This window comes from Martes martes, assembly GCF_963455335.1.
Source record: "Martes martes genome assembly, chromosome: 8".
Taxonomy (NCBI): domain Eukaryota; kingdom Metazoa; phylum Chordata; class Mammalia; order Carnivora; family Mustelidae; genus Martes; species Martes martes.
Genome location: NC_137895.1, coordinates 88,008,049 through 88,030,493, shown reverse-complemented (window position 1 = coordinate 88,030,493; position 22,445 = coordinate 88,008,049). Strand labels below are relative to the sequence as shown.

The 22,445-nt window shown below is 52.8% G+C and overlaps 2 protein-coding genes across 2 annotated transcripts; both read right to left on the bottom strand.

Moving 5' to 3' along the window:
* Positions 1–248: 248 nt before the first annotated feature.
* SOAT2 (sterol O-acyltransferase 2) lies at positions 249–10,089 on the bottom strand. The gene is made up of 15 exons (XM_080811457.1): positions 9,828–10,089; positions 9,316–9,371; positions 8,722–8,858; positions 8,312–8,371; positions 7,885–7,992; positions 5,995–6,271; positions 5,522–5,591; positions 4,847–4,931; positions 4,306–4,351; positions 3,966–4,095; positions 2,913–3,010; positions 2,390–2,488; positions 1,519–1,654; positions 903–1,048; positions 249–706 (listed from the first exon to the last, which is right to left on the bottom strand). Exons 1-15 carry the CDS (start codon positions 9,901–9,903, stop codon positions 656–658), a joined length of 1,575 nt encoding a protein of 524 aa, XP_080667583.1. The 5' UTR covers positions 9,904–10,089; the 3' UTR covers positions 249–655.
* Positions 10,090–11,018: 929 nt separating this feature from the next.
* IGFBP6 (insulin like growth factor binding protein 6) lies at positions 11,019–14,893 on the bottom strand. Its single transcript, XM_080811456.1, has 4 exons — positions 14,309–14,893; positions 12,153–12,292; positions 11,847–11,966; positions 11,019–11,367 (listed from the first exon to the last, which is right to left on the bottom strand). Exons 1-4 carry the CDS (start codon positions 14,637–14,639, stop codon positions 11,245–11,247), a joined length of 714 nt encoding a protein of 237 aa, XP_080667582.1. The 5' UTR covers positions 14,640–14,893; the 3' UTR covers positions 11,019–11,244.
* Positions 14,894–22,445: the final 7,552 nt, after the last annotated feature.

The following is a 22,445-nucleotide window of genomic DNA, read 5'->3' as shown; positions in this document are numbered from 1 at the left end:
CCGCATCAGGCTCTCTGTTCGGCAGGGAGCCTGCTTCCCTTCCTCTCTCTCGGCCTGCCTCTGCCTATTTGTGATCTCTCTCTCTGCCAAATGAATAAATAAAATCTTAAAAAAAAAAAAAAGGCAATGGATGTCATCCAAGACCCTCAGCCCCTCCCACCACACAATCTTGCCTCTGGGGACCCAGCTCTTCCAGTGTGCCTGTCAAAGTGGGTCTTCAACAAAGAATGAATGAAGGAATAAACGAATAAATAAAAAGAGACACAGTTTATTATTGTACTGCAAACAGTACAAAAAGCCAGCCAAACCCTTCTCAGACCTTGGTGGCCCCGGCTTCTTTAGGTCACCCTGCATTGACCAGATCTGTAAGATCCTTCAAGTCTTCCCAAGTCTGGACAGTCATGAGGTAGGAAGGGGCTCTGTGCCTGGTCTAGGGGGCTGGAGGCTCAAGAGCCACCACCATTCCGTGTCTGTGCTGAGTGGCCCTCTGGGTCCATGGATCTCCGTCTCTGGAGTTCCCTGGTGGGTCATGCCTGCCAGGCCCCCTTGACTTGGAGCTAGATCTAGGAGTGCAGGGAGAGGCACCCTGGTCCCGGGCTTTGCAGGCAGAGAAGAACTTGGTGGTATCATCTGGGCAGTGAGGGTGCTCTGATCTCTAGGTATGGCAGGACCAAGATCGAGGTGTCACCAGCCCCCAGAAGGTCGTCTGTGCCGGAGAGAGGTGAATTGTACATGAGTTCCCCTGTGCCCACCCTACACATCCAAGACACAGAAGCCCCCACACCAGGCCCTGGTCCCTGACCAAATGGCTGTTGAATTGGGGAACAACAGAGGGCTGGCTGTTGTGGAGGGGAGGTGTGTTCTTCTGGATAGGGAGCTGAGTGACGGTCGTGGTCCCTTACCTGGGGGAGGGGGCAGTGTCGCCGAGCGTACCATTCCTGGCAGTACAGGCTGACCTGGATGCCTTGGCCCAGAAAAAGCATGGTCCACATTAACACATTCCATGCCGGGCCCGTGTGCCGGTCATGCATCATGAAGTTCATCAGCCCTGATGTGAGAGGAAAGCTTGTTACTCCAACTCCAGACATCTCATCTCCCTGGCTGCCTTCTCATCCCAGGGCACTGGGGAGTGATGGAACAGGAACTTGAACCCAGATCTAGCAACCCATAGAGATCTCAAGTGGCTCATGTGAAAGCAGGATTCCTCAGTTTATACAGCAGTATTCTGGATCTTATACTAAACCTTCCATCTTCACGCCACTTCTCCCCCTCATCTCCCTCTATGTGTGCCCCGCTCAGATGCTCCCCTCCAGCCAGAAATCTTCTCCCACATCCCCCAAGAAAACCCCTGCTGCCTCCCTCCCTGTTCCCAAGTTCCTTTACACCCCAACTTTCATGCTTCCTCCTCCAGAAGGGTGTGTGTCCTCCCCTGTTAGTCTGGAATTTCCAGAAGCAGGACTCCAGGCTTCCTCCCTCTGGATGGCTCCCCCTCCTGTGGCACACGGAGGCCCAGCTCACCTCCAATAACTAAGAAGAGTATCAGCATGACGGGGTAGAAGAATCCCAGGACAAAGCAGAAGATGTACTCATGGACCACGGCAGAAACCAGGAACACACCCAGCATGGCGGCCCCTCGGGCCCGGCTGCCAAGGAGCTGGCAGGGGTGGGGGGAGGAGGGTGGAATAAGTCTCCTCAAGACTTCTCCACAAAGATTCCCCTCTTTAAGGAAACCAGGAGAGTGTATGGTACAATGGAAAGAATATGGGATTTGGGGTCTGAAGGGCTGGTATATCTTATTTAAGAGCATTTTGTTAGTTCTTTGGGCTAATGCAATCTTTAAAAGGGGATATAATGATACTTGTCAGGGTTACTGGGCAGATCATGTATGTGAAAAGTCTTGGTAACTGAGAGTCGCTATATGCATGTTCCTGAGGAGTCTAAGGAGGGGGAAATGCTGTGGGGGGTGGAGTTAAGGATAAGGAAGGAAGGGGGCGCCTGGGTGGCTCAGTGGGTTAAAGCCTCTGCCTTGGGCTCAGGTCATGATCCCAGGGTTCTGGGATTGAGCCCCGCATCGGGCTCTCTGCTCCATGGGGAGCCTGCTTCCTCCTCTCTCTCTGCCTGCCTCTCTGCCTACTTGTGATCTCTGTCTGTCAAATAAATAAATAAAATCTTTGAAAAAAAAAAAGGATAAGGAAGGTAGGAAGTTAGACCCTAAGGAGGATTTTCTGTCCACTGGGTTGGGTAGAATAGCGTAGATGGAGGTCAAGGGGGCCCCTGGGTCTGGAAAAGGTGAATGGTGTAGACAGAGGGAAAGAGAATGTCCTGAGAAAGACTCTACTAGCTGTGGGAGCTGGAGGGGCAGGGGGAAGGCAGTCCGCTGAGCCCGTACCCACAGCCCATCTTGATAGACGTAGCTGTATAGCCAGTCATGGACCACCACGTTCCAAGTGCGGTAGTAGTTGGAGAAGGACGTCGAGTTCCACCAGTCCTGGGGGAAGAATGGGGTCAGGGTTGGGGGAAGGAGGTGAGCATCAGGGTCCTGACTCTTCTTGGGCCCCAGCTGCTCCTCCTTGCTTCCTGTACCCTGTCCCAGTGTTCCCCAGGGGGCTGGCCCCTGGCTGAAGAGAGACAGAAGGCACTCTCCCAGCTGCCTCTTCAGGATCTGGGGACCTCCCTCCTTTGCTCCCTCTCAGGGGAAGACGATTCCAAAGTAAGATGCGAACGAGAGCTGTTGGCCCTGGCTAGTCAGGAGGTGGAGGGGTGACATCAGAACCATATCCAGGGCAGCCCGTTTCTCACGTGGGAGACTGATGGCACAGCGGAGGTGACACCCCATGGAGCCACCAACCTCCCCAGATCACTCTCCAGCCCTCCCTGCATCCAGCTCCCAAGGGGTCAGGTCCAGGCCCCACCCGGTAGAACATTCTGTCTCCAAATCGTAGCATCTCTGCGAAGGCGTTGAGCCAGCAGTGGAGGAAGGCAAAGAAGATGAGCAGCAGCATGAAGATGCCTGGTGAGTGGGGACAAGGGCTGAAGGTCACACTGGCCCATCTGGATCCCCTGGGAAGCTCCAAGGGCCCCTCATTGGCAACCAGGGCCCCAAATCCTACCAACCACTTATTTGTCACTCACTAACTCATGCATTTATTAATCCATCCATCTGCTCATGAACCCCATGTTGGATGCTGGGGATGCACAGATGAAGCCCAAAGCCCCTGACCCTCAGGAGTTCATGGAGTGGTTGAAGAGAGAGAGCGAGCAGACAGAGACAGGCAGAGATAGGGACAGAGACATGTCCAACCATGCATCAAGGTCAAGTGTGCTGGGAGCTAAGCATGGTGGCCATTGATGGGCTTAGCAGTGCAGAAAAAGGGGTGAGTCATGGTGATTGATGGCTAAAACTGAAAGGCTTCCTGGAGGTGGAGGCTCCAAAAACAGACCGGACTTCGCTGCTGGAAAAAGGGAAAGGAAGTCCAAGCTGAGGGACCAGTATCAGCAAAGGCCGGGAGGCATGAAAGTGAGTATGTTTCAAGGAATGGCCGGAGCCTGGGGCAGGATGAGAAGACAGGAGGGGCTTTCTGGGAAGGGGCCTTGAATTCCAGGCCAAGGGGTCAAACTATATCTGGAGAGGCCAGCAATGGGGAGTCACTGGAGTTTTTGAAGCAGGGTGGGGAATGACTAAACCTGGAGGAGGGATGTTCATCTGGGCAGCAGTGTTGGGGACAGGCGGGGGAGGAAAGATTGAAGGGGTAAGGAGACAGGTGAGGAGGCCAATACGGAAAGAGAGAGAGTGGAGTGTTCATCTGAAGTGAGCCATGATGGGAGGGGCCGCACGTGGGAGAGGTTCCGGGGGCAGGAGGTGTTGAACCTGACTGAAGGGAAAGAGCAAGGGGAGGGAGGAGTCCCCTACTAGGAAGCCTTCACCCGGGTGCAGCCCCCCCCAGCCCTGCCTTTGGTGGCCACACCTGGCAACGTGGCATGCATGATGGAGAGCACCAGAGCCCGGGTGCTGAAGGGCTCCCGGCTCATGTTGGCAAAGACAGGAACGCAGAGACGGCTCAGGATGAAACAGGCATACAGCACGCAGCCCAGGGCCTGGGGAGGGGTGTGGGAGGGTTGGGGGACACGTCACTTTAAAAGGGGTCACAAGCAGCTCCCCCTCCTTCTGGAATTGCATTCTAGCCCAGCACCTGCCTCCTCTTACCTTAGCACCACCCTCTGCCCTCCTCCCTAGCATCCCCCACCTCACTCCCAGAAATGCCTCCTCAGCCACCACGTGTCTGCCCTTCTACGCCATCTTCTGACCTGGGCGAAGTTCTTGGCCACATAATTCCACCTGACGTTGGGTGTCCTGCAACAGCAATGGGGATAACATGTTTCCCATCCTTTTATTTTGTTCCCTGCCTGCAGAGGCACAGGCCCTCTCTCCGAATCTCCTGCAGTTCCTCAGGCCTGGGAGGATAATCTGGGGAGGTAAAGGTCTAGAACATTCTGCACCATCCATAATAGACACGGCAAATGGATTTTTAGCTTGAATGTCAACTAAAGTGACTAACCATCAGGAGTTTGCTCCAGACTGACGGGTTTCCCAAGGTGGAGGATTTTTGGTACTAAAACTGGGGCAGCCCTTGGCAAGCCAGGACAGTTGGTCACTCTCGTGTCACCATGGGCTGTGCAAAGGAGAAGGGATAGTCTACCTGCCACTTATTTCCCATTGTAATTATGGGAAGCTTCTTGAGAAACTGGCCAGGGTCTGGGGTGAGGCTAAAGACCCCAGAGAGAGGAAAAGAGAAGGGCAATGTCCCTGATGGGCCTGGGCATTTGGGAAAGAGGTACAGGGTCTTACCTGGGGTAAGTCTTCCTGTAGATGAGTGTAGGGCAGAAGAGGAAGTAGAGGTAGCTGGAGAAACTGGGGGCTTGTTTGCCATCACCTGGGGAAGCGTGAGAGGGCTCCGTCAGTGAAGGGGGAAGGGAGAGAGGGTGGGAAAGGGGTGGGGGCTGGGGAAGGGCCGGGTGGGTGGAGGGCTGGGTAGGACAGGGGTTCAGGGGATTGGTGAGGGGCTGGATATTGGGTCTGGAGGTGTGGCAGGGAAGGCGAGACTACGCAGGAGCTGAAGCTGCTCTTTGACACCCTTCTTTTGCTTCCATTCCAGGCACCCTACTTCCTGGTACAGGACCTGCTTTGTCATTTTTCATTTGGCACCCACAAGTTCCACCACACATTCTTTCTCTCCTGTTCTGACTTCCTAATATAAGGCTCTCATACCCTGGGTCTTTCCAGGCTAGGCCTGGAAGTTGGAAAGTGCCAGAAGTCCTGGGTGTCAGAGGCGCCATATCTCAGAGGCTGGACTTGAGAATGCCTGATGACTAAGGCCCACAGAGTCCAGCTGCGAGGCCAGAGTTCTGCCCTAGGGGCAGCACAGGCTCAGGAAGCCAGAGCTTGTATGAGAATCCTGCAACCGCTGACTTCACTCAAACAGACAAAGGGCCTGAGTTCACAGCGGGGGGCGCAAGGCCTCACCTACTCTGGCACAAAGAGCTCCAGGCACAGCCTCTCTCAAGAAGGAGTAGCTCTTCATCAGGAGCCTGACCTGAGATGGAATGGAAAGGAGGTTAAGTTGCTGTGTGGCTTTGAGCTAATCACTTAACATCTCTGTGCGCTCCTTTACGGAAGAGAGGCAGGTGGATTGCAAAATCTGTACCGTCAAAGCCCGTATTTTATCTTTTTGTCTGATAGTCTTATAGCCTAACAGGTCGCTCCTGGGATGAGTCAAGGGTAAACGGGTACAGGAAAGGCCAGGGCGGAGCCTCCAGCCAGCCAACCCCGGCGACTCCTTGCAAAGTCCTATTTCATTTGCACAGCAGCATATTTCCTCGGAGGTGCGCTCAAACCCTTGAAGACGGACTCCGCCCCTAGAAACTAGCTCCGCCCCCACCAGTACTACAGCATCTAGTGCCTCCCCCGCCCCCAGCTTCGTCTCGCCCATCACCTACCTGCTCGAAGACTAGGACACAGCGCGAGGCTGGCGGGAGCTGGTACTTCAGGGCCACGTGGACCGGGAGGACGCAGAGCACCGCGTTGTGGGCGGCCAGCAGCACGCAGCCTAGGCCCACCCCCAGCGTCCAGGCCCCTCCAGCCCGGGGCCTCGCCCACAGCCGCAGGGCCTGGTAGGGCACCAGCAGAGTGGACAGGAACATGGGGACCCACGTCATCAGCGCCAAGGGCAGCTGTCCAAAGCTGAAGATCAGTAGGTCAAACTCCAGCATCAGCCTTGGAATGGAGAGGGAGAAACAAAGGAGACAAACGTGTGGCCCATCCTTGTCCCCTCCCTCTGCAGTCAGAGCTCTTGGAAGATAAACCAAGGTATTTTGTGAAAGTTACCAGCGCCCCATATCTGAAGGTTTTCAAGATGGCACCTCTGTTGTCCCGAAGTTCTAGCACAGGGTGTTGCCTGAAAAGACTCAATCGTGGGGTGGTTTTGCTTACGCATGACCTTTAGAGCTCTCTGAATCTTAGGGTGTTGCAGGAGGGCTCAGAACTTTGTATGCTGCTGGTATTAAAATACGGGGTATTCAGAGTTTAGCTTTGATTTCCGTTAGTTGTGTTCTTTTGGAGTGTCTGTAGCTGTAGACGGAGTTAGTAGAAAGCAGGTCGTTGGGTGTTTTATTTGCTTATGTTTAGATTGTATGGTTTGTAACGGGGAAAAATTGGAAGCCACCTAAATGTCCATGAATGAGTAAAGGACAGTGCGCTGACATGGACAAATCTCTAAGATAGGAAGATAAGTTATTAAGGACTAAAAACACAACAGTAGGACGCCTGCGTGGCTCAGGTCATGATCTCAGGGTTCTGGGATCGAGCCCCGCATCGGGCTCTCTCCTCAGCGGGGAGCCCGCTTCTCCCTCTCTCTCTGCCTGCCTCTCTGCCTACTTGTGATCTCTCTCTCTGTCAAATAAATAAATAAAATCTTTAAAAAAAAAACCAACACAACAGTAAGTACAGTAAGTATCTTATTTATGCAAAGCCTCACAACAGACACCTTCTTGGTTCTTATGCACATGCGGATGTGAATGTATGGAAAAATGCCCTGGAGGGAAACTCTCAAAACTGTTAAAAATGTTACCTCTGACAGCGGTCTGGGGCTGGTGGAGTGGTCAGGAAGGACTGTCACTTTTACGTGTATTCGAACTTTTTACTGAGATTTGATCCTTCTATTCCTCATATAATTAATAAAGATTTTGCCAGAAGGCAATTCTGTTGCTGAAACCACAGATTCTTGGTCCTCTTCTTTTTACTGCTTCCTAAACTGTACTTCCGGTGAGACAGGGGAGGTGTAAATACAGACCCCCACCCCGGGCTCTTCACCTCTCTGAGACTCATCCCCAGAGTTGGCCGTGCTCTGGGGGGATGTCAGTGGGCATGTCTGGGTTCCCCACAAGACTGGGAGTGCCTCAGAGACTGGGATGGGGTCTGGCTCTCATCTCTGGGCCTCAGGTCGGGGAATTGGAAGGTGCCCAATGGAGGTTACTTGGATCAAACAGTGCTGACTTGGGAGGGAGTGTGAGAGGTAGGAAGTGTGCCTGTGTGTTCACATGGATTTGCTTCAGGGCATGGCTGCTACTGAGAAGCATTGGGCAGGAGACAGAATGTCCGCAGAGTGGCTGACCCGGGAGGTCAGACCAAGGGCCATCCAAGACTGGAAGGAAGAAGTCCAAGAGTGTCTTTTAGGTGGCAAGTTTGTTGGAAGCGACGGTGATGTGTGTCCGGTAATCAAAGGATCAAAGTTGGGGGCGGGCTGTGGTTGCTCAGGCCAGTGGCAGGTGGAACACTGGGGACCTAGGGGTCTGATCTGTGTGCCTATCCCAGGTGGGAGGGAGGCCTACCTGCCCTCGTCGATGAAGTCGATGGCCAGGGTGCTGATGATGAAGACACACAGGCCGGCGATGAACATGTGGTAGATGGTGCGGAAATGTTGCACTTCCATCAGCTCGCTGCAGGGACAGGGGCCCTGATGTTGGTGTGGGAGGGTCCTCAAGGTCATGGGGACCAGCTCAGGCATGACACACATACGGGATGGGGACTAGCGATTGGGAACTTGCAGCTAAGGGCTGGGACATGGCTGGGACTTCTCATCCTGGTGGCCTTTTTTCCACAATCATGCCCAGGGCAAATGGGGAACGTGAACTTTAGAAACTCTCTCCAAGTCTTCCCTCCAAACCCCTAGAGCCTGAGGATTCGAATCGAGGGGTCCTGGACCCCAGCCGAAGCTCTTTCTTTTCCTCCCATCCCGGGTCCGTGATTTGGACTTACTCAAGCAGGGACTTTCGGATGATGAAAATTTTCCGTTTCCCCAGGGATGGCTCCCGGGCCCTGAATGAAGATAGTTGTTCTGGGTCAGGACCTGAGAGAAGAAGGCTCTGGGCAGAGAGCAGAGCCTTGCAGAAGGTGGATACTTGGGAGCCAAGGGCAGTAGTAGAGGAAGATCAGGGCGAGGGCCAGAGGGCAGGACCAGGTGGAAGGTCAGGGTCAGGGCAGAACAAGGCCCAGAGGTGGAGGTCAGGGTCAGGCAGGCAGAGGCCATAAGGACAACAGAGAGAAGGTTGACGTCGGGGCCGTGCCCGCACTGACGAAGGATGCATGAGATGATACTTAGGGCTCATAACCCTCGCGGCAGAGGCACCTGCTACAGGAACCCAGCCCCCAGCTCCTCAGACGCTCACTTGCTCGAGGAATCTGGAGGCACGGAGGGCGGAGGTCCACCTTGCGGTGGATAGGACTGAACAGCCTCCCACATGGCCCGGTCCAGCAGCTCCATCAGCGGTCCCTGAGCTTGCTCCAACAGCTGCATCTTCACAGCCTACGGGACAGAGCAGGGCAGGCCGGCGGTCGCTCCCCCAGTGAGCCGTCCTCTCATTCACCATGTATTAGCTGAGCTTCTCTGCCCGCCGGCCATGTCGCTAAGTGCTGGGAACAGGCAAGGCTCTGGCCCAGGGGTTCCCCCCAGACTTCTTTCTCCCTGGCTTCCCAGGGCAGCAGTGAGGACCAAGGAAAACCACTTCCACGGCCAGGGTCTGGATGCCGACCACCTTGTCCTCTCTGACCCTACTCTCTTCTCCCTCTCCCCAGCCTTCCCTCTCCTGACCTTTATCCCGCCAACGGAAGACTGTTCACTGGATGACTTTGGGCCCCTGGCCTCCTGATAAGTATTTCCGACCCCTCTATCTTAACCCTTAGCTCTCACCTCATCTAAAGGGTTTGAGCCCCTCCACTCCAAGACCTGTCCCTCTTGACCTCTAACCTCTGACTTCCCTCACCTCCATATGTCGGGTCCATTGCACCAAGTCCATGCCTCTGTCCTTCTCAGTGTTTCCTAGGAGGAGGGGTCAAAGGGCATATCCAAGGGGGAGGAGTTAGGCTTCTACCACCTCAGACAGACCCAGAAGCATCCTCTGTCCAGGAAGCGCTTTCTGTCAGCTCAGCAGCCTCCCTGCCCCCAACCAGGGGAGTATCTTGTATCACGGTGGGGTGATCAGAAGGGGAAGTTTTTTTTTTTGCAGAGGGTGAGGAGGCCACTGGGAGCCTGATGACATTACCTGGGAAACGGGAAGTTACTTGGTTCACCCTCAGGAGTGAAAGAGCCCACAAGATAGGGCAAGGCCTCAGCTCTGAATATCTCTTTTCACTTCCCCCTCCTAGCTGGGCAATGAGGGGCAGAGACAGCGGCTGCCTTCCCTTGCCTCCCAAGACAGCAGGGATGCCCTCTCAACAAGGCGTCCCCACCTCCAGCCCCCTTGAGCTCTCTGCCCACCCCTCCAGGGCGGTTCACCTTCTGCTGAGGGTCGGTCCTCTTGCTTTTCTCTCAACCCTTCTCCCCTCCGCAATCGGGCCGCCTTTGGCTCCATGATGTGAGTCTTGACGGGTCAGCAGGCGGCGGCGAAGTGGCAGAGAAGTGTCCCCTCCCTTCCTTCGCAGCCTGCCAAGCTCTTATCTCACTCAGCTCATCGGACAGCTCCAAAGACTAAAGTCCTTTCAGGAGGAGGGAACCTCCAGGAGCTCAGCAGGTTAGAGGGTAACGCTTCTCAGTTCCAGACTGCTGGCTGTCCCAGGAATGGTTGCCACCCCCAGCAGCCCAAGCTGCCACCCAGATGTCCAGCTGAGGGAGCCACGCCTAGAACGGTGGCTTTGCATCTCTGTGTGTCGTGGGGAGGGGGGCTTGTCGCCTAGCACGACTCGCCTTCCCAGCAGCCTGCAGGCTCTTCAGGTAACAGTGAGCTCCGCTCCCTTAGACGGTGCGATAAGGCATCTTGTACGTGTGTGATTCATGTTATGATGGGGTGCCACCTGTGACAAAGGTGATGCTGTGGCCCCTCCAGGAAGGGCTGGGTGCCAGGGCTCCCAAGCAGCAGCTCTTCCCTACACCTGCTGGGGTTAGCGTGTGGGCAGAGAGGACGCAGAACAAACACTTATTCTGGGTCTAGGGAAGGCCAGGCATTGTCACAGACGGAAGAACAAGATTTAAATCTCCATTTACCAGCTGTGTAACTTCAGGCAAGTGACCTAAATATTGGAAGCCACAGTTTCCTCCTCTGTAAAAACAGGGGCAATAGTCCCTACCTGACAAGGTTATTGTAAGCACACAATGAGGCAGTCCACGGAGAAGCACACGCTCCAGGGTCTGGCCCATGGGAGGGGCTCGATAAGTAAGACTTTCCTTCCCTTTTTAGTAGGATGTAACAGAAAGGTAAGTGTTTCGAGAGTTCCTCTTTGTTGGGTTCCTGCTGGGGATTAATTATTAATCCTTTCTCTCCCCTCTCCCCTTGTGTCCAAATATTAGTGTTAGAAACAAGGTCACAAACTGAGAAAAAGGCCATGGCCTCCATGTCTGTCCTGCTCCCACTCCCTGGTGGGTAGCTAGGAGAGGCTTGAGGGTTGGAAATCTCCGCCAGTGGCCGCCAGAAGGTGGGAGAAAGAAGGGCTGGAGCTCCATACATGTGAGAGGTAGAGACACAGAGACGTAGGCCAGAGACCCCCAACACAGCTTTATTCACACCCAAAGCCCACTCTAACAATCTTCCCATGTGTGGGGTCCCAGGGGTGAGGGGGGACAGTGGGGGTAGGGCCTGAAGGTGGAGTATGGGGCTCAGGGCTCCTGAGTTACTCATCACTCAACGAATAACCCAAGGTGGCAGCCCCATGCTCCTTCCGGGGGCCCTGCTGCATCTCCCCACCCCACCCCTCCAGTCTTAGCCGCTGCTCCCAGGGGGGCAAGAGGAGCTTCCATCGCCATCCGGGGACCCTGGCAGGGGCTGGCCCATCCGATCCACACACCAGCAGGGACCTCGGCGCTGCCCCTGGGAGGAACGGCACTGGGGAGAGAGGCACAGAGGATCAGAGGGGCCACCGTCAGGCTCTGGCAGGAGGGACAGGAGGGCCCATGGGTACTGAGTCTCTTGCTCTACTCTTCTTCACCCACTAAATTGGCCCTATCCTTCCAGGCCTGAACCATAGTTGTCAAGGTGAGGTTCCCAAACCAGCCAGGGGCATCAGCACTAGGGACAGCTTAGAAATGCAAATTCTCCCTGTGAGTTCACAGCCCCTAGGCCCCTAGGTCACCAGAGCTGCCTCACCAGTGTGAGCTGGGGACTTAGGCATTCCTGAGTCAGGCAGTCTGGCTCCATTACTATAGCATGTGGCTGTTCTCTGTGTTTGTGTGGGTCCTAAAGTGGGGAGATCTTAAAGGCAGGGACAGTCTCCTTAATGCCCTTTGTAAGCGCCCCTTACCCCATCCCTGGTAGGCACCTCATGCTGCTGGACCAAGGGGCAGAGAGGAGACTAGGGGCCTCACCTGCCGCTTCCGGTAGAAGCCCCGATGGTCACAGTTAGGCACGTAGAGGGTATGAGCCCCTCGGTACACCTCAGTCTGTAGTTGCTGGAGCACTGAGTCCAGATGTCTGCGGCACGGGCCCTGGGAGGAGGGATAGCAGGCAGCTCAGAACCAGCCCAGCCTAGCTCCACCATGCCATCCCTGGCTCCCCAAGGTGGGCTCCCAGGACGTGCACATGGGAAAACTCTCCACGCCCAAGAGGACAGCCTGTGATGGGAGTGTCCAGGGCTCCCCATCCCTCCGGCTCTCTGCCAGTCGCAAACGCACCATCTCGGTGTCTTGGACACCCCCAGGACTGGGCCGGCCCGCAGTGGTAGAGGCCCCTGGATTCCTCTGTTGGTCTCTGCGGTTCACGTCTTGGGGACGAGTGGTCCCTGCTTGGGGTTTGCTCTCCTTAGGATTCTCTCCTACAGCCACAAGAGGAATGGGGGAGGAAGAGTCCAGAAATTGGGAGTCAAAGACCAGAACCAAATGAAAGAGAGCCTTGCTCACCCTGACTCCCTGAAGTGGGAGGAAGAGAAGATCTTTCTAAGCAGTGGAAATGAGGGCAGTTAGAACTTGCCTCCACCTGTACCTTCTTCTGGCCTCAGTTTCTCTCTCTGACAAAGAGTGATATTACCTTTCCTGACAATATGTCCAGACTAGTCTTAAGGCAGAAGCACTTTGGAAAGCAAACACAGAGTGTAAGTACAAATATATTGGGAGGCCTTGGGCTTGGGGTGAAAAGACCTGGCTGTTCCCCCCAGAAGCCAGCAGGGGGTGCACCAAGCCAAGGAGATGAGGCAGAAGAGCAAGGGCTGTGGGAGGGGGTTAGCGGGGACCCAAGTGGAATGTGTGTCCCCCGTGTGAACCTGCTGTGACTCAGCCCATCCCTCCCAGGCTTTAGACATGGTTACTTTTGGGGCACTGCAGTGGGGGCCTCTCCCTTCTGGTCCCCCATATCTCAACCTATCTCAACCCACCTCAACCCCAGGGGTCCCAGGAGCAGGTATGATTCAGCCCTTGACCAGGACAGGCAGAGGACAGGTTGCAAAGATGCAGGGAATGAGGGGCTTCTAACTTTCAGGCTGTTCTTGGCTCTGGAGAAAGTGTCATACATGGTGTCTGAGGAGCCTAGGAAAGCTCAGGATGGGAAGGGGTGAGGAAATAAATTGGGACCACCAGGATGTCAGGGTGAGGAAAGGCAGGGAGGGGAGTATGCACTGTTTGGAACTTGTCTCAGCTGTAAAATTACATCTTATGGCCCCAAAGGGATCAGCTCTTCCTTTCTGTGCCCAAAGACAAGCTTTGCTCAAGTACCCAGTCCTCAAGCCTAGACAGTTGCTCCCACCTGCCTTATACCAGCAGCCCAAGAGCCAGTCCCTCTGCAATCCTGATTCTGATCCTTCTTCCTCCACCCTTCTCAGACCTTGCCCCTCATTCCCTCCATTTAGCACCCTACCACAACCATGCTCCCACTACCTTCTCCCACCCACCTAGACAACCCTTTCTATGAGAACCCCTAGTAGCCCAGACAAAGGCATTTGGACTGAAAGAAACTCCCAGTTAACTTCTCAACCCTTCCCATGAAAGAAACCAGGAGCTCAGATGCCCCTGGGGTGGGGGGACTGCTTTCATTTACTGCCCTCTCCTGTCCTTGCTGCCCCCCCCCCCCCCCCCCGTCTTTTGGATTCTGACTCACTTCTGTCCCACCCACCCAATGACTCAGACTTCTATTTTCCTCCCTGGGGTAGGGTGGGGTAGGGTGGGTGGAGGGTTCTGAGCAGCTTTAAATCATAACCCTGATTTGGCAGATTCCTTCTTTTCCCACCTCTATCCCCTTCTCTTGAGGCCCCCAGAGCCTGCCCTCTGACCCTAGTCTAGTCTGAAACAGTTCTGGGTTTGGGTCATTTTCTGTTCTAGAGCCCATGCTCAGGTGCTTTGGACACCCTGATATTAAGGGGAGAAGGGGGGGGCTATTTCTCAGTGTGTGCAGGATTCTGGAGTCTGGATTCCCTTCTCTCCTTCTCCAAATGGAAGCTGGGAACAACATCTGGGTCCTTTCTCCAGCTGGGAGTGGGGGATGGAGGTGGGGGGTTGAGGGAAGGAGCAGGGATGCTGTGGCATATGGCATGGCCCTAAACCCCTCCATGCTCACCTTTCCCTTCAAGAGAAAATAAATGGGGGGGGGGGTTAAGAGCTCAGACATTTCCCTGCTTTGTCCCCAGAGCCTGTAGCCACACCCCAACCTTCTAGCTGCTTCCCGCCCTTGTCCCTTCACCCCCAAAACGTCCCTTCACCACCACACCGCGCCCTGACCCCGGGCTAAGAAGAAGAAGCATCGCTGACAGAATCCAGAGGCTGGCAGGTCCCTGCTCTCCAGGACCCTGCCCGCGGCTTTGCGGGGCTCAAGTGGGCGGGGCAGGGGCGGGGCGCCGACTCACCCTGGGGCCCGCGAGCCCGGCGGCAGCGGCCGCGGCCCAGCAGCAGTGCCCGCAAAGGCGCCTCCTCTTCCTCGGGCGGGTGGCACTGCAGTCCTGGGACGCAGTTGGGGGTGTAGACCCCGCACTGCTGCCCCTCCCTCCTGAGACAGCCCCCAGCTTCCGTACAGGCCTCCGCCGGCGGCCCCCCATCCTCCTCCTCCACGCAAGCCCCCGGACAACCCGCCTGCACCCCCTGCCCGCAGCCTGGGCACCGTGCCAAGGCAGCTCCTGAGCGGGCAGCGAACAGCAGAGTTAGCAGCAGCAGGGGCAGCAGCAGCCTGTGGGGGGTCATGGTCAGGATTTTTGCCGGGTCCACTCCTCCCAGAGCCCTCGCAGCACAGCTGCTGCCCGCCGCCGCCCCTCTGCCTTAAGTAGCCGCCGGTCAGGGGCTGGGCCCTTTAAGAGCCAGGTGAAGGGGGGGTGGGGGAGAAGGCAGGGGCATTCCCTAAACTGGGTGGGACTGGAGAGGGCCCCCCCCACCTGGGTCCTCCCCACTTTTCTCTCCCCGCTCCCTTCCCAGTTTCTGTTTACTTCCCAAATTACTCTGATTTTTCTTGCTTTGTTCCCGGGACTCGTGGCTGGAATTTGGGAGCTGGACAGCTGGCTGGAGGCACTAGAGGGTGGGGAGGGGTGGAAGAAGGAGAGGACGGGAGTTGGGATGAAGCAGAAAAACCTGGAGTCCGGTTCATGTGTACGCACGGGGGATGAAGGGGCGTAGGGACTCTGGTGGGGAGTGAGGGGCCTACTGTCTGAAAGGAAGGGGGAAGGGCTGGTGTGTGGGAGTCACAGGAGAAATGTGTGCAAAGGGAAAAGACAAAAGGCCAGAGATGATGGATATTGGGGTCTTGGGAAAACCTACTGCTGAGGGGAGAAAGTAGCCTAAGGAAGAGGAGAGGAAGAGCAACGTTTGAGATGTTCCTATGGGAAGAAGGGTCAGATTGGGTGAAGGTGGTAGAAGGGGTTGAGGGGAACAAGGGGAGAGGTGGGGAGAGGGTGGGGAGGCACACTTTGCATGTACAGGCTTTAACCCTAGGATTGTGGTGGGGTCACCAGAATATTCTGGTGTGCAAGAGTGAGAATAGCTGAACACCCGGCAGGTAGGGACAGGGTAGTGGTGGGGGATCGGCCAGCTGACATTATGGAGGTGGAGGGGGGTGGAGCAAAAGTTAGAGGACCCACACTCTGGGTGCTCTTGGCAACAGCAGACAGAGAACAGACACCCCCCCCCCCCCCAACTTCTGTCCTTCAGGTTAGCTTCCATTCCTTTCCTTTCTTAGAATCTACCCCTTCACCCCCAGTATCAGCCACTGGGTTGTCTGGATTCAGTGTCGGGTTTTGCTTTGCCCAGGGGGCGCTGGACGGGACCCGTCAGGGTATTTCTGCCTTCACTACACTGTCTACCAGCCCCTCACACCCACCTTCCCTCTCCAGTGCCCCGCCAGCCCTCCTAGCTGAGCCTGCCTTCCCAGAGGCAAGAGGCTGGAAGAAGGACCGCTTCTCTTGGCAGCTCCCGCTGGCCCTGCTCAGGATTACGCAACAAGAGCCATCTCATTTTTTCCTAAAACAAGGGCTCAGGCCGGTGACTTAAGTTTAAAACGCTGGGCCCCCAAGCAACAATGTCAGCAAGGGCTTCCGGAACTTTTACGCGAATACAAAAAAAAGAACTTCACTCCTAGCACCACTCCACCCCCTGCCCTGGCTACCCTGGGACCCTAGAACATGAATTGGAGGAGCAGTGTCTTGTAGTAGCTGTGAGACACTGAGGCAGATGAGACAGGCTGGGAGGAAGGGAGTTGGGGGCCTGGGAGGGGGAGCTCTTCACTCTGTGGAGACTCTGTGACCTCCTGCCCCAAACTGTGAGCCCAGGGTGGAGAGCTCTGCCCTGTCCCCAAACCCTTATCACTGTTTATTTTGCCCTGCGGATGGGCTCCAGCTTATTGCTCCTGCATCCGACAGGAAGTCCAAAGGAAGTCTGGGATGAGAAAGAGATGGATGTGCTCCCTGCAGCATCCCAGTGTGACTTTTTAAATGGTCACGCTTCTCCTTTGTGGGTTATATTGCAGGAGAGCCCAGTACGTGGGAGCCTCTCCCATCCGCCCTTCGGTCTCAGTACTCCCTTCTCAAACTCCCCATCCCCCCTCCCGCATCACCACCACCCCTACAAGAGATTTGCCCTGTTTACTGCTCACACCTGCCCAGCTTCTCCCTCCCTGCCCCGTGAGCAGGACGCCCAGTCCAGGACCACCACCACACCGGGGGTACCACACTGCCCTTTCCCGCAGCCCTCCAGCGTGGAAGTCCAGAGCTGCACTGTGTGGGTGTTGGAGTCTAACCAGTCTTTTCCCTGCAGACTGAGATTCTGGGACTCAGCTTCTTCCTCCCTCTGGGATGCCCTTTACCGCAGCCCCGGAAACAGTGGGAGCCGCAGGACCTGCCAAGTGCTCAGGATGGAGCACGGGCCAAGGGGCAGACCTGTGGGACTCGAGCCTCCTTGTGACAGAAGAGTTAGCTGAAAGCTTTGCCAGGGCTGTGAAAACAGGCTTTTCCAGAAGTAAACGATGCTGGACCTCCTCCTTCTCTTGCCTGGGATGCTCTCTTCTCTGGCTCCCTTATGCATTGTGTCTCTCACACACACAGCCTGCCTGTCCAAATCCCTGACACCCCATGGGCTGGCTTCCTTTCGAGAACAAGAGGTGAAGGAAAGGGCTTGCCTAGACCCTTCCAGCTTTGAGTCTGAGGAAAGACAAGTGATGGCCCATTTCCCAGACGGAAAGACCTGGGGATGTGGATCAGTGACCACATCAGGACATGGCCCAAGTCTGGTGTGGGCTGGATGGGAACTGTTGCGATAACCTCAGCTGGCCTCCAGCCTCCGGTCCGTGCAGTCTCTCTCCCACACAGCCTTCCTGTTGGTCCTGCGGCACCCAGTCCTACTCACGTGACTCTCTCCTCCTCAGAACACCTCCGCTGAAATGCCAGGTCCCCTCCCTCCCACCCTCATAAGACCTGTGCTCCCAAGGCGCCTGGGTGGCTCAGTGGGTTAAGCCTCTGCCTTTGGCTCAGGTCATGATCCCAGGGTCCTGAGATAGATCCTAGCATCAGATCTGCATCAGGCTCTCTGCTCTGCAGGGAGCCTGCTTTCCCCTCTCCCTCTGCCTGCCTCTCTCTGCCTCTGTCAAATAAATAAAAAAAAGACCTGTGCTCCCATCTTCTATCCATGGCCCTGTGGACAGTGAACTTGAAAGCACTGGCTGGTTCAGCCTGCTGAATGGGTCACCCTCCCCAAAACCCCCTTGGTGGTCTCCCACCTCTGGGCCTGAACGGAGATTAGGGGAAGGGGATGTGTGGCCTAATTGATGCTCAGAGGTGATTTCCTCCTCTGGACTCTACGCTTTCAGCTCCCAGGGATAGAACCCTCATTCCCTTCAATATACACCAAATTCCATCACCTCTTCCTCAGTGGCTGGGCCAGCTCTCTGCCTTCCTTTTATTTCATCCACATCGTTGTGTTGCTGTCTTAAATTTTTGTTTATCTTTTCGTGTGTCCTACTTTTCTGGTTGGATTTGGAGTACTTTGAGGACAGGGGTCCCACACCCTCTTCATCTCTGGGCCATCAGCTACCATTTAAGGAGTTTGGAACTGATACAAGTAGAGATACTGAGAGGTGAAGGGAGGAGCATTGTACCTCTTCTGGAAGCTCTACCATTGTTCCTGAATTTCTGGGCTAGCCCAGCCCACCCCAAGAGGTCTTCTGGCCCTCCCACCCCTTCAGTCCTCCTCTCTCTTTTCCTCTTTTTCCCCCTTGCTCTTAGGGTAAAGGCCAAAGAGTCTAAGAGGCCCAGAGGACGGTCAGGGTACAATAGGAGAGGGAAACCTGGCCCCAGAATAAATTAAAGAGGTCTTTCTGGAGAATACGACTTTATACTAGAATTTGGGAGAAGAGATGGGAGGACAGCACGGCATTTTTCTAGACTGGGCTGGAGTCAGCCAGCGAGTTTGGGAACTGGGAATCATTAGTGGACAAGGAGCAGCAACTGGGGATCTGAGATTTACTTCTTTGCAATTAAATGAATAAAAGTATATTCAATAGATTCACAGAGCATCTATTTATGTGGATGTAAATAGGTTATATGGACACAAATAGGGATAAATTATGCTCTCAGAGAGCTCAAGATTTATATCTGTCCATCCAACACATACTTCATAAGCACTCAAAAAAACCAACAGGGATGCTACGGTATTCTGGGGTAGAATGCAGACCGTTGCAAATAAATCTAACTGTATTATAGGTCTATGACATAAACACGCTGAAGGGGGTAAGGGGCAAAAAGGTGCTGACCTAAGTAACTTTAGAAAACAGTGTTTTGGGGGTGCTTGGGTGGCTCAGTTGGTTAAGCATCTGCCTTTGGCTCAGGTCATGATCCTGGTGTCGTGGGATCTGCATTGGGCTCTCTGCTCACTGCTTCTCTGTCCCCCTCTCCCTCTGTGTTCTCTCTCTCTTGCTCTTGTGCTCTCTCTCAAGTAAATAAGTAATATCTTTAAAAAACCTCAGGGTTTTGCCTGGGAACTATAAGGATAAAGATAAAAAGTACAGCATAATTTACATGAACACTGTGCTCTAGTTGATAAAATTTCTCATGGGCTTATAGGTTACAAATTTTTGAAACTGCTTTCATGTATACTTGGGTTGAACAAGTAAGTTAGGGATATTGGGAAGCCAGATTTCCTTTTTTTTTTTTTTTAAGATTTTATTTATTTATTTGACAGACAGAGATCACAAGTAGACAGAGAGGCAGGCAGAGAGAGAGGAGGAAGCAGGCTCCCCACTGAGCAGAGAGCCCCGTGCGGGGCTCGATGTCAGGACCCTGGGATCATGACCTGAGCTAAAGGCAGAGGCTTTAACTCACTGAGCCACCCAGGTACCCCGGGAAACCAGATTTCTCGCTGTTGGTGGGAGAAGTCACAGGTAGGTAAGAGGGACAGGCTGGAATGTATCCTGTGATATTTGGTTAGGAATCAGAGACGCAGTGTGAACTCATGTTTCACTTAATATATATACAGATGGGTGAATACAGAAGTAACTCTGGATATGTGTATCTACAGTGTTTAGCATATGTATTATCTAACTCCGTTCACTGAGTGGGCCTAGAAGCAATGACACCCCAATAGCAGTGAGCATAGCTAACACCCAGATCTTGGTTTCTAACTACCATTCTCCAACAAAAGGAAGCAAAAGTCCTTCGAGAAATAGCTGGTTCTAGGCCTGGTACAGGAAATACAAGATGAACTAGAACACCTTGTAGTGTAAGAAAGTAAGGAAGTGTTCAAAAAAACAAAAAGATGGGAACATAATAAAGAGATGTAAGAACTAACCTGAAAGGACTCTCAAAGGTCAAAGCTGAAAAAATTTTATGCAACCATTAAATAATATAATTTTGGATTAAAAAATGTAGAAAATCAATATACAGGTGCATACAGATCATATTCATTTGCTAAGGCTGCTAAAACAAAGTACCATAGATTGGGTGTTTCAAAACAACAGAAATTTATGGTTTCATGGTTCTGGAGGCTAGAAGTCCAAAGTCAAAGTGCTAGCAGGGCCATGTTCTTTCTGAGACTCTGGGCGGAACCCTTTCTTGCCTTTTCCTAGCTTCTAGTGGTAACCATCTATTCTTGGCAACCCCTGGCTCGCAGATGCATCAGGCTAATCTCTGCTTCTGGAATCACATGGGCATCTTCATGTTGACTTCCCTCTGTGTGTATCTGTCCAAATTTCCCCTTTTTATAAAAATACCAGTCATATTGGATTGGGATCTGTCCTAATGATCTGAACCTGGTTAAATCTGCGAAGGGCTTATTTCCAAATAAGGTCATACTCGGAAGTACTGGGAGTTAGGACTTCAACATTTCTTCTTCTGAGGAATACAGTTCAGTCCATAACACTGATATAAGTAAGTGGTTGAATAAACAAACAAACAAACAAAAAAAGCAAATGGGGATGAGAAGATGAGTTTTCCTTCCAGGAGACTTACAATGTATATAGATACTCTGCTCTCCAGAAGGCAAGAGCTTAATACCTCTCCTGCCTTGGGCTAGACTTGGTGACCATGTTTCTAAAGAATAGAATACAGGATGTTGCTTTTCCAAGAGAAGAGGGAGATGGGGGCAAAAGAATATGGTACGGGAAGGAAAAATAGTAACTTCATAGGGAAGACATCTAGCAAACTCTACCTTAACCATGTGATCAAGGTTAACCTCACCAGAGTTGTCAAATAGGTATTCACGTGTCCCCTGATATGATAACATGGGAAACACTTCACCTCCATGAATTTTTTTTCCACAAATCCATACCCCAATCCAACTATGAGAAGAATATCAGACAAATCCAGATTGCAGGACAGTTTAGAGGATACCTTGCCTGTTTTCCTCAAGACTGTCAAGGTTATGAAAAATAAAGAAAGACTGAGAAACTGCCTCAGACCAGGGGAGACTGGGGAGAGATAACAATAAAAGCAATGTGGTACCCCGGATTGAATCTCAGAACAGAAAGAGGACATCAGTGGAAAAATGATCAAATCCAAATAAGCTTTTCAAAAGGCAGGGGGCAGTGAGTGCCTGGCTGGCTCGGTTGGTAGAGCATGCAACTCTTGATCTTGGGGTCATGAGTTCAAGGCCCATGGTAAGTGTAGAGATTACTTAAATATGAAATATTTTTTAAAAATCTAAATAAAATCTAGAATTTAGTTTATAGTGATATACCAATGTTGGTTTCTTAGTTTTGACAAATATACTATAGACATGTAAAATAATATCAGTGGGAGGAACTGGGTGAGAGGTATTGGGGAATTCTCCATATTATCTTTGCAACTTTGCAATAAATCTAAAATTATTGCAAAGTAAAGGGCTTATTAAAATACATATCATAGCAATAGTTTAATCTCAGTTTCTTTTTTTAAAAGATTTTATTTATTTATTTGTCAGAGAGAGAGAGAGAAAGAGAGGTAGAGGGAGGAATAGAGAGCACAAGTCAGGGGGAGGGGCAGAGAGAGAAGCAGACACCCCGCTGAGCAGGGATCCTGATACAGGACTGGATCCTGGAACCCTGGGATCATGACCTGAGCCAAAGGCAGACAGACACTTAACTGACTGAGCCACCCAGGCACCCCTAATCTCAGTTTCCAAACAAACAAACAAATAAAAGTTTTGTATGTCCTATGCCCTGAGCTAAGGATACAGAAATAAGTAAGATGGGGCACCTGGGTGGCTCAGTGGGTTAAAGCCTCTGCCTTCAGCTCGGGTCATGGTCCCAGGGTCCTGGGATTGAGCCCCCGAATCGGGCTCTCTGCTCAGCAGGGAGCCTGCTTCCTCCTCTCTCTCTGCCTGCCTCTCTGCCTACTTGTGATCTCTGTCTGTCAAATAAATAAATAAAATCTTAAAAAAAAAAAAAAAGAAAGAAGTAAGACAGCCCCTGCTTCCAAGGAGATCACAGTCTACAGAGGATGGCCACGTGAGCTACTGACAATGATAACGATAATAATTAATAATAATAATGCTAATAGTAGCTTATATTATCTAATGCTTTCTATATGCTGAGAACTGTGCTAGCACTTTACATTTAATGCTTACTGTAAGTTTAAAGGTGGGTGATGTTATTATTCCTGTTGTTCTTCCTATAGGAAAACACCAAGTCTTCAAAGAGAGAAGTGTTGGAGCAGGGGTTTGAACTCAGATCTCACTTGAACCCTCTATGACCTGCCTCATTGTTGCCGGCCTCCTGCTTACCTTCAACAGTGCTGCTGGAGGTCTTTGATTAGAACCACCTACTGGGCAAATCCATCTCCAAAAGGCCTCTTTAAACATGATTACTTTGACTGGGAAAAGGGCCATTCCACAGAGCATCGGTGGTTAAATTCTGAGCCTTTAATATGTTGCCATGGTCAACATGGCTATCAGAACATAGGCATCAGAAGAAAGAATATGGGAAATAAACCAGAAGACATTACCTAAGATCCTAATAGACTTTTGCACCTATACCTGTTTCAAGCCCAACGCATCTAAACCATTCTTATTCTGTCCTCCCACAAACCATTCCTCAGC